The 12,295-nt window shown below is 41.6% G+C and overlaps 1 protein-coding gene across 2 annotated transcripts in view; it reads right to left on the reverse strand.

Moving 5' to 3' along the window:
• pmm2 (phosphomannomutase 2) overlaps nt 1-12,295 on the reverse strand; it is a 37,022-nt gene that overhangs the window by 23,127 nt on the left and 1,600 nt on the right. For both annotated transcript variants that reach the window (XM_073060581.1, XM_073060580.1), the window contains exons 3-5: nt 6,638-6,714; nt 5,462-5,553; nt 4,369-4,468 (exon numbers count right to left, since the gene is read on the reverse strand). In XM_073060581.1, the coding sequence (XP_072916682.1) occupies nt 4,369-4,468; nt 5,462-5,553; nt 6,638-6,714 (269 nt within the window). The remainder of the gene's footprint in view (nt 1-4,368; nt 4,469-5,461; nt 5,554-6,637; nt 6,715-12,295) is intronic.

The following is a 12,295-nucleotide window of genomic DNA, read 5'->3' on the forward strand; positions in this document are numbered from 1 at the left end:
TTTAAGCGAACTGTGCACTTGTACTCTCAGATCCCTGTGTTCCACAACACTCATCAGTGCCTGCCATTCACTGCATTGGTCCCACCCTGGTTTTAATGTCCAAAATGCATCACCTCACAGTTATCCAAGTTGAAATCCGTTTGTCATTCCACAGCCCATCTCGCTAAATGACCAAGATCTCTTTGCAATTCTTTGTAACCTGCTTCACTATCAACAACACTGCCAATTTAGTATCATCAGCAAACTTGCTAATCAAGCCATATACATTCACATCAATAACGAATAACAGAGGTCCCAGCATTGACCCTGGAGCACTCCACTAGTCACAGGCCTCAAGTTGGAGAATTGACCATCAGACATCATCTTCTGCCTCCCAGCATGGAACCAATTCAGAATTCACTTTGCTAGCTCCCCAGTATCCTAAGCAATCAGATCAAACTGCCATGCAGGATCTTGTCAAAGGCCTTTCTAGTCTACACAGAAAGCATCCACTGCCTTATCGTCACCTATTCTCTTAGTTACTTCTTCAAAAAAATCCAAAACATTTAATCAGACATCATCTTCCATGCTCAAAACCATGCTAACTATTCCCAACCAGGCCTCATCTGTCCAATCAATGGCTGATTTGTCCCTTAGAAATCCTTCTAGTAACTTTCCTATGATTGAAGCCAGGCTCACCGGCTCATAGTTCCACACCCAGTTCTTGGTTCACTTCATGAACAATGGAACTCTTCAATCTTCTGAAATTTTATACAGGTCGACCAACTCGAATCTGGCAATCAGTAATCCAGTTCCACCGCTGGCTCGTTTTCTACAGCCTAACTTCAAATGTCCTGCATTGCTGTGCCAACACTGATTTGGTGGCACCATTTGCAGAATCAGCTGCTGGCACGGTCTTTAAAAGAAGCAAATGATTCCTGTGTATTCTGCATTTATTTTTATAATCTGTGCTTATCCAGCCCCAGTCATGTCTTCATTGAATAAAGGAAGTGTTTCTCATGGCATAAAGCGCAAAGGTAAGGTGGTATTTCTGAAAAAAAAAACTTGACAGTGGTGTCTCTGTGAAAAGCATATGTGATTTGTGTAATATTAATTCTTCCACAGTTTATAATATAAAGAAACAAAAAAAATTGCTCCAGTTCTTTGCTGACAACAAATTAGAAAATAAACTGATGTTTACAACTAGATAAGTTCTCATAAAGTGGTTTAAACTCTGCATCACTGAAGGTGTACACTATCAGGACAGATGGTGAAGGAAAATGTGAAATTATGAATTAGGACTTGATTATGCGTGTAATTATAGTGAAGGGTGGCTTCAGCATTTCAAGCAGGGACATGGCATAAAATTTTGTGCAGTGCATGTTGAAACACAGTCAGCAGACAAGGGAGCAGCTGCTGAGTTTGTTGATGACTTTGTTCAGTTGGTTTCTGGTGAAGATTTAGGTCACATGCAGGCCAACAATGTGGGAGAATCCACCTTATATTGGCGTTGTACTCCAAGACGAACACTGATTAGAGGATGCAGAATCACCAACAGGTTACAAAGCATCAAAAGATCATGTCACTGTGTTGGGCTTCTCCAACGCTGCAGGAACCCACAGGTGTAAGTTGTTAGTCATTGGTGAATATGAACCAGAGCTTTAAAAGGTATGAAGCAGTTTCCAGTAATATTCCATGCCAACAAAAAAAAAAAGATGGATTATAACTGACACTACCTTGATAATCTATCTGCCATTTCTCTGCCCATTTCTGTAACTGATCCATATCCAGCTATATACTTTGACAATCTTCTACACTATCCACAATGTTACTAATCTTCATATTGTCTGCAAGCTTACTCACCCACCTATCCATGTTTTCATGCAATTTCATAAACAGCCGAGGTCCCAGTGGAACACCAGTATTCATGGACCTTCAGCCAAAGTAAATTCCATTGACCAATGCCCTGTCTTTTACCAGCAAGCCAATTCTGAATCCATACAGCCAAGTCACCATAGTTCCCATGCATCTCCTTTGGGGAGATCAGAGAATTTCGGTTATGAGATATTAAGGGAACTAAAGGGACAATAACTGGGAATTATACTTTGCTTTACAAGAAATATCAACTAAAATACTATATATTTCCAGTTTAAAAAAAAATAACTTCTAAATTATTTTAACCATCTCTACAAAAACACTAGAAATCAGAATCAAATTTAATATCATTGGCAAATATCACATAATTTGTTGTTTTGCAGCAACACTACATTGCAATAAATAAAGACTATAAATTAGAGTAAGAAATAGGAAATTTATAAATTAGAATATAGAAGTTAAATAAGTAGTGCAAAAAGGGATAACAAAGAAAACATATGAACAGAATAAACCAGAATGAAGAACAGTGACAGTAAATGTTTTTTTGTACAACATTAAAAGTGTTCAGGATAAATTTTATTCCTTGTGTAAAAGGAACAAATTACAAGTTCCTAAGTCACATATTACAAAGACTGAAGAGTTGATCAAAACACATCTTAAATAGAAACATCAGTTTAGCCTGTAATTATTCCATAAATCAAAGCCAATGGCAGGAATGTCATCAGTTATATGAAATGCCTGAAGCACAGTGACTGCAGATGCTAAAATCTGGAGTAAAAGAACAAACTTCTGGGGGAACCTAAGAAAAGGATAATCAGCATTTCAGGTGCCAACTGACAGTTCATTTATTGCTACACATAAAATGCAAGTACCTGTTAAAAAGATGGATATGCGATTAACACTTCGCAGAACAGTAAATTATTTGAAAATGAAATGAAACATATATGTAACGTAGTGGTTAAGAACAACTTTTATTGTATTTCTATTGCTATGCTGTGAGGTATTTTATTTTAGCAGTTTTTCTGCAAACACAGTGTGTTTTGTTAAGCTTCACAGACTAGTGTTTTGGCTTTGGCTGAGATAAGAGGTGTTTGCTTAGCTTAGCCTAGGAATATTGTATCAGTCATTTGGGTTTGTCTGGCGCCAGTGGGATGCCATGGAACATTCGAGAGTGCTGGACAGGATTAGATTTTTGAAGGACAGTAGTCTGGTTTTGGGTCTTTTGTTGGGAAGTGCTGGAAGACAAAGATGGTGTACAGCAAAGCAGAAGGGAAGATGCTCGCAGAATGTCACTTGAATGGTAAGACCCCATGTAGGAAGTGCTTTGTGCAGATGAATGGTTCCAAGGAGGAAATGCCAATACTCCTAAGTTAGCCAGTTCATTTGAAATGGTTTTCCAGGGAAGTTCGAACTGTGGCCAGTATCTCTCACACAGTGTGTGTTAGAGTACTCATGCACTGAGTAATGAAAGCGAAGCACCAACTACTCCAGAAACGAGCTCCAATGGTTATGTGCATATTTAGACTGGTTTAACTGTAATGGGCCCTTTTTCTATTATGTTTGTTGAAGTTGAAATGCTGGTAAATATACTTCCACTTTAATTCGATGCTGGTGTAAGATCTATTATTTCCTAATGAATGATAGCTGCTTGGGGCAGCATTTACACAACAATCACCATAATTTCCATTCCCTCATCAGAACATTCTAACTTTCCTGTTTGGTTGAACCGAATCATACCAATCCTAGATGTGTTTTGCTTATTGAAGGTGGCCATCACACTGTTACCCAGACGATGCTTAGTCTCATGGCCGTTAGCCAGAGTTAGCTAATGAACCTGGTTTATTACGAGCCACGGTGAGAAGGACACATATACACATATGAATATGAAATGCTTATATCAATGTCAAACACTTCTCATTCACTGACAAATTTGCATAAAAGTAGTAAATGTTCTGCTTATCTACTATTTTAGGCTTTGCCAAAAAAAGGGTAGGGGTTGGTGATGGCATCTTACTTAGGGCACCCTTGGTCTGAGTGAAGAATGAAAGAGGCCAGCCAGAGCAGCATCAAGTGATACAGCATCTTTCCATCCTGGAGATAAAGGGCATAGCTCATTCTTTGGAACTTGCTGCATCTGAGACCTTAAGTGGTGCAACCTCGGTTCCCAAGATACCATATGGAGAATTATTGTTGCCAACTAGATGAAGTATGGGGAGAGAATTTATTTTTCCTTAACCTATTTAACGCAAAACAGGCATTTCTTGTTAGTGTTGCATACATTAGCACCATTTTTCATCTTTTGACTGAAGTAACTATAGCAGAGGTCCCAACCTTGCTTCATGTTACTGGTCCACAACATTAAGAAAAAAGATTGGGAACCCCTGCTCTATTGTGATTTCAACACTACCTCAGCCTGCAATTGCTTTCAAATTATTTTTACTTGTGAAGATTAAATTCAATGACTATTTCCTACATCAGTTTGTCCAAGAGTTGAACATTTTGAAATGAACTTACTTTATCAAGTTCAAAGAATTCAATCCGTTCTTCTTGGCTGCAGCTTCTACCAATTGGACTGATGTTCAGCATTCCATTACGGAATTCAATAAAGGTGCCTCTGTGAAAAAAATGTAGTTTTATATATAGCCACTAATCTTCTTTAATGTTTAGACAGTGGTAAATTTAAGCTGCTTTGAATAGAAAAATAAATTACATTGACTAATGACTCATTGGATTCTTTAGCACTGAGTTTTAAACATGATCTGCTCAGGAAATACATCCACAAATATAATTTTGCTATCTTTGGGGACGTATTTTAGTTTTAATTGTCCAGACCTATTCAATCAAAAAGCTTGAATTCAAAGAAATCAAAATCAGATTAAGTAATTAAAGATACAAACAGAATTAACACTCATAGTTGTTCAGTCATTTAGTCGAGTCCGACTTTTTGTGACCTCATGGATCATAGAATTTTCATGGCAAGATATGGAAGTAGATTGCCAGGCCTTCCTTCCGCACAGACGTTGCTGCTGCCCAGGTTGGGACCCAGCTGGGTGTGAATTTAGGAACATCTGCCTTGAAGTCTGGTGCTGATACCACTACACCACCAGCCAGCCCTAATATTCATGAGCTGGTGGTGTAGCTGAATTTAAATTCAGGATATATTTTACAAGAAAGTGATTCAGGTTTTGAAAGTATAGTAAAGCATTCAAATCTCAAGGGCAGGAATTACAGACAACTATTCCTATCACATGCTATCCAACACAATAGACAACCTTCAAGATAAGTGGATGGTCATTTAAAACTGAGGTATATATGAATTCTCCCTTGGAGTTCTCTATTCTTGAGGGTTGAGAGGTCAGATCATTAGAGAAAGATATTTTGGAAAGATTGTGAATAGAAAATTATGCGTAACTGCCACAGAAGAGGTGTTGAGGCCTGGACTGATCTGCCATGATCACTTTGAATGGCTGGGCAAGCAGCCTTCTCCTGCTAAATTTCCTTGTGCGCAATATGGTGGAGGTGTACAAAGTTCAGACTTTGGAGCAGTGGAGCAGGTGTGACATACTAAAAATGAGTGGTTTAATTGCAAAAATTCTTTTCGTTTTACCTTTTTCTTGGCAACTTAATCTTGGCCATATAATTCAAGGAATAGTTGATCAAGTTCTGAAGTATTTCCTCACCAATATGGTTCTGGATGTTCTTAAACAGAGAGATAAAAGAAATTACTCATTAAAATGACCTGCTTGCGAGTTAGTTTCATATCATGTAGAATAACGATGGCAGTCAGAAGTCTAAAATCCATTATAGAACAGAATGAACTGTGCAAACAGCCACAATAGACAATTAGAGGTTGCCACAATCAATGATTTAAAGTTCTCAAGATGTTAACGTAATTTAAGCAGGAAAATTGATAATGACTTTTAAAAAAAAGGAGTGAACCTCTTCCACTGATTGTTCTTCAGCCATCCTTAATGGTGATGTGGCCCAGCAAATGAGTGATATCGGCAAGGCCTCCTCCCATTAGCTGTTTAACAGTCAGGCACCATTCATGACTATTTTGTAGGTCAGCAAATGTTCAAGCTGATCCACTGCTGGTCAGGATACTTCTGTCTACTGCATGCTACTTAGCAGGTGTATTATCCTACATCGCAGCTTCATTAGGGTGGTACCTTATTTTTTGGTATGCCTGGTGTTGGTCTCAGCATACCCTTCTCCACTCCTCCTCTGAACAGAACAAATCTGCTAACTTGACAACTGATGAGGTAGGGATATTAGTTTACAGATTTTGCTGGTGTACCTTTTCTCCTGCAAATTTGTTACACCTTATAGATACCAGACTTTGTGGTCCAGTCTACTTTGAGCCTATCTGATTTCGTACAATTGTAGTGTCATACTATACTATAGAGAATGTCCTACAGGTTTTATAAGGTAACAACTTTTACCAACCCTGCAAAGGAAAGTTACATTTACAACAGGTTGGTTAACGAAAATGAGGCAAAGTAGGCTTAACCATCATGTTGGCAGAAGCAGTTTAGAAGCAAAGTTCTTTAGGATTTGGCCAGCCTAGATACACACAAATAGGTGCTGCAGATGGTCATTCATGTGCTTGCTTAAAATTTCCAGTTATGTTATGCTACCACAGGTACACCCAAGCTGCTAGCTCATTACTCATTTTAACGAGGCTTGAGTTAGACTAGATGGAGAATATATGCTGCTGATAACAAAATATTTATTTCACCTTTTAACTCATTCAGGCAACTATCACCTTTGGTTAAAAACTTACCTGGACAGCCAGAAGTTTGCCAGCTTTATAGGCAACTAACCCATTTTCAGCAAACACGTAATCAGCTTTTGAAAAAACTGGAAAACAAAATGGCAGACATTAAAATCCAGAATAATTAGAAGGCTCATGTCCTTCAGGACATACTGCAACTTTTCTTACGTACAGTCCATTAATCTGGTTTACTTATTTATTGCTTTACATCTGACTGACAAATCAAAGCCATTAGATAGTCAACAATATTGCAGTAAAACTCACATAATCTACTATCTGACTATTTGGACAGGGGTGAAGGATTAGTGATGATTCTTAGTGTCTAGGTCCAGGTTCTCAATCACTTGCCTCTCTTCCTGTGCTAATTTTAAAGTTACCCGCTTCACTGGGAGTATAACAAGTATATACAGTATAACAAGAAAAATGTTAATTAAATTGCAATAGGCTGGAGAATTTGCAAACATGCCAGATATCCGAAACTTAATCTATCTTAAAACACAAACATTAAATTGAACCATTTTGTTGTATATAGATATCCTCCATCAAAGCTGACAGGTCTTAACTACACCCGCTCCATTTTGCACACTGCAGCCCTCACTCTATCACAAAACAATGCAGAACTCCCGTTCTCATCCCCCAGCCCCGCAGCTTCCACATTTGATGTACCATGCATCGTCTCTATTTTCTACCTTCAATGTGAAACATTTTGCCCTCCTGACCCCTTCTCAGCATTCCTAAGGGACTACAGTGCAATGTTTACTTTCAACCCCTCCAATGTCCACTCCTCTCCTCCTGGAGCTTTCCCAGACAATTTCAGAAGAAACTTCTTATCCTCTTCTCTTCCAGGGACCTAAACACTCACTTCCAGCTGAAGCAGTCATTCAACGGTACCTCTCTAGTTTAGTACACTCTATTCTCTGTTACACTGGAGAAATCAAATGCAAATTGGTGTCCACTTTGCATAATGAGGGTGTCTATCATTTTAATTATCTATCCCACTGTAACTTCTTAAGTTGTTCCAATGGAGCTTACAGCACGTCAAGAAACATTATCTTATCTTCTAACTTGGCATATTTCAAAGGGTTTAAACAATTTCAAACAACCAGTCAATAGACAATAGACAATAGGTGCAGAAGCAGACCATTCGGCCCTTCGAGCCTGCACCACCATTTTGAGATCATGGCTGATCAATTCCTATCAATATCCGGTTCCTGCCTTGTCCCCATATCCCTTGATTCCCCTATCCATAAGATACCTATCTAGCACCTTCTTGAAAGCATCCAGAGAATTGGCCTCCACTGCCTTCCGAGGCAGTGCATTCCAGACCCCCACAACTCTCTGGGAGAAGAAGTTTTTCCTTAACTCTGTCCTAAATGACCTACCCCTTATTCTCAAACCATGCCCTCTGGTACTGGACTCTCCCAGCATCTGGAACATATTTCCTGCCTCTATCTTGTCCAATCCCTTAATAATCTTATATGTTTCAATCAGATCCCCTCTCAATCTCCTTAATTCCAGCGTGTACAAGCCCAGTCTCTCTAACCTCTCTGCGTAAGACAGTCCAGACATCCCAGGAATTAACCTCGTGAATCTACGCTGCACTTCCTCTACAGCCAAGATGTCCTTCCTTAACCCCGTATTGTCTTTCCAGTTTGTGTCAGAACTAGTTTTGATGAAATAGCAGCAACTCGAAATTTTAACTCTGTCTTTCCATGGGTGCTCCCTAATACGCTGGGCAATTTCAATGTTTTTTTTTGCATTTGAAAAGTTTGTGTATTTTACTATTCAGGCATTGTTTTTAAACCCCCCCCCCCCCCTTCCTTTCAACTCCTGCTTTCACTTTTTGTGTAACGGTTAGTGCAACACTATTACATCTCAGGGTGCACCACAGTTCAGAGTTCAATTCCAGTGCCAATCTATCTGTAAGGAGTCTCTGTATGTCCTCCCCATGGAATGCATGGATTTTCTCCAGGTGCCGGAATCCGGTATCCTCCCGCAGTCCAAAGGTGTACTGGGTAGCTTAGTTGGTCATTGTAAATTGCCCCGTGATTATGCTGGAGTTGTGGGGTTGCTGGGGCAGCAAGGCTCAAAGGACCGGAAGGCCCTATGCAGCACTGTATCGCTAAACACAAATATAAACATCTTAGACTGATAATCTGGTTAATAAAACTTCATCACACTAAGCCAGCACTGCCACCGAGAGAGCTAGGGTGCCTAAGACTTTTGCACATAACTGTATTTGTCAACGTAGAGAAGAGAGCAAGTTTGTAAATCTGGCAGGAGCGGAGGATGTTGGGAAATGTGGGGGGGGGGGGGTGGAGTGCCGCGGGTGGGGTGTGGGACAGGTGGCAGAGGAGTGCCAGGGTGGGAGGCAGGGTGGGCGCAAACACACCCAGCCCTGAGACACCAGGCAAGGTCGTTTGATTCCAAACAATTAGGTTATTGATCATTACAGAATATCTTTCCAGTGCTTCCCACTCCCTCCCCTCAATCTACTCTCAGTCCACAATACAGACCATATCAGAATCAGATTTATCACTCAAATATGTCATAAAATTTGAATTTTTTGCGTCAGCAGTACCGTGCAATACATAAAATTACTACATTACTATGCAAAAGTCTTAGATATATATATATATATATGTATATATACACACACACACACACACACACACACACACACATATATATTTTGCTATTAATGAGAAAGAGCTGAAAAGATAAAACAACAAAGACAAGGCATCGAAGAACTGTTAATATACAGACACTTGTTAGTATTGGAGGGGATTGATAGGAATGTAGGGAGAATAATTTGGGATTAGTGTAGGATTAGTATATTAAAAGAGTATTTTAACCAGCATTCAAACAGATCCTTTGGCCCACAGAGTCCATGCTGACCAAACACCCAATTTGCAATAATTCCACTTTATTCTCCTGAAATTCATATTTACCCCCTCCTCCATCTTACCACTCACCTGAGATACCGGGATTAATTTACAGTGGCCAATTAACAAACAGCATGTCTGAGGGAAGGAACAAGAGCACACCTGGAGGAAATCCACGCAGACATGCAAACCCTAAACAGGTGGCACCCCAAGGTTAGGATTAAATCCAGGTCTCTGGAATTGTGAGGCAACAGCTCGACAAACTGCACCACTGGGATCAGCACATCAGACCACGTTACTCACTTACGCAATACAAGGCCTCTGTGGAAGGTGCGCCGTTTCACTTTAGGCATTAAGGTCATCTTTTAGGACTACCTACAGACAATCTAAATTTGTAGATACACATTTGTTTATGCAATGGTTCATAAAAAATGTTTACATTTTCACTACTAGTTGATCTGGTAAAACAGGTAACTGAATAAGACAACAATAGTATAAACAGGGGAGTCACAAAACCAGAAGAACAGCACAGAAACAGGTTCTTCGGCCCATCTAGTCCATGCTGAAAACATTTAAACTGCCTCCTCCATTGACCTGCGCAGGGACTATAGCCCTCCACACCCCTACCATCCATGTTCCTATCCAAACATCTCGTAAACATTGAAATCGAGCGCAAATGCACCACTTGTGCTGGCAGCTTGTTCCACACTCCCACAACGTTCTGAGTGAAGAAGTTTCCCCTCATGTTCCCTTTTCACCTTTACCCATGACCTCTGGTTGTAGTTCCACACAACCTCAGTGGAAAAAGCCTGATTGCATTTACCCTATTTATACCCCTTACAATTTTGTATATTGCTATCAAATCCCCTCTCAATCTTCTACATTTTAAGGCATACAGTTCTAACCTATTCAATCCCTCCTTGGGTCCTCCAGACCCAGCAACATCCTTGGAAAATTTTCTCTGTACTTAAACGGGACTGCTCGATTAAAAGGCAAGCTACTGAATAAATAAATATGACTAAAGTTTTGATAATGGGTTGTGTCTCCTCGTATTACTCGTTAGCTGCATGATCTCTAAACGGAGGGCTATGTGGGAAGGAAGGGTTGGACAGATTTTGGAGTCGGTGTGTACATTCCCCCCAGGGCTAATGCTAAGGAGGCGCTCTGTGAACTGTATGGGGCTATTAGCGAACTACAGAATGTACACCCTGATGGACTGATTACTGTCGCCGGAGATTTTAACCACATGAACCTTAAGTCAGTGCTCCCCAGATTCCATCAGAACGTGGACTTTGCAATGAGAGAGGGGAGAACATGTTGGACCTTGTTTACACAAACATCCCCGACGCGTACCAGGCAGAGCCCCGCCCCCACTTCAGATACTCAGACCACATCTCTGTTATGCTAATCCCAGCATACTCCAGACCAGTTCAGAAGCAGGTGAAAACCTGGCCAGCAGGAGCCATCTCTGCTCTTCAAGACTGCTTAGACCACACTGACTGGCACATGTTCAGAGAGGCTGCAACTGATGGCAACTCTACCAATTTAGAGGAATACATGGCATCAGTGACTAGCTACATCAGCAAGTGCATTGATGACATCACTGTGTTAAAGACCATCACTACACGCGCTAACCAGAAGCCATGGATGACCGCAGAGGTGCGTGCGCTGCTGAGGACCCATGACTCCGCCTTCAGAGCAGGTGACAAGGCAGCCCTAACAACAGCAAGGGCCAAACTGTCCCGGGACATCAGAGGGGCAAAGCACGCACACGCCCAGCGAATCCACAGCCACTTCAAGGACAGCGGCACATGTGGAAGGGCATTCAGGACATCACCAACTACAGGATAACATCACCTGACTGTGCAGGCTATGCCTCCCTCCCAGATACGCTGAACAAATTCTACGCTCGTTTTGAGGCGGAAAGTGACGTGGCGGCGAGCAAGTCCACCCCTCCTCCAAATGACCAGGTGCTGTGTCTCACTGTGGCCAATGTGAGGAGAGCCCTGTGCAGGGTCAATCCATGGAAGGTTGCTGAACCAGACAATATTCCTGGCAGAGTGCTCAGAGGATGTGCAGTCCAGCTAGCAGATGTTCTCACTGACATCTTCAACATCTTCCTGAGCAGTGCCACCATTCCAACATGCTTCAAGGCCACCACCATCGTCCCCGTGCCGAAGAAGTCCTCAGTGTCCTGCCTCAATGACTACTGTCCCGTTGCACTCACATCCATCATCATGAAGTGTCTCGAGAGGCTCGTCATGAGGCATATCAAGACCCTGCTGCCCCCCTCACTGGGCCCCCTGCAGTTCAAGTACCATCCCAACCGTTCAACAAACGACATGACTGCCATCACCCTCCACCTGGACAAAAAACACGCATACGTTCAAATGCTGTTCATAGACTTCAGTTCAGCATTCAACACAATCATCCCTCAGAAACTGATTGGAAAGCTGAGCCTACTGGGCCTGAACACCTCCCTCTGCAACTGGATCATAGACTTCCTGACTGGGAGACCTCAGTCAGTCTGGATCGGGGGCAGCATCTCCAACACCATCACACTGAGCACGGGGGCTCCCCAGGGCTGTGTGCTCAGTCCACTGCTGTTCACTCTGTTGACCCACGACTGTGCTGCAACACACAGCTCGAACCACATCATCAAGTTCGCCGATGACACGACCGTGGTGGGTCTCATCAGCAAGAACGACGAGTCAGCATACAGAGAGGAGGTGCAGCGGCTAACGGACTGGTGCAGAGCCAACAACCTGATCCTGAATGTGAA

This window comes from Hemitrygon akajei, chromosome 11 (genome assembly GCF_048418815.1).
Source record: "Hemitrygon akajei chromosome 11, sHemAka1.3, whole genome shotgun sequence".
Classification (NCBI taxonomy): domain Eukaryota; kingdom Metazoa; phylum Chordata; class Chondrichthyes; order Myliobatiformes; family Dasyatidae; genus Hemitrygon; species Hemitrygon akajei.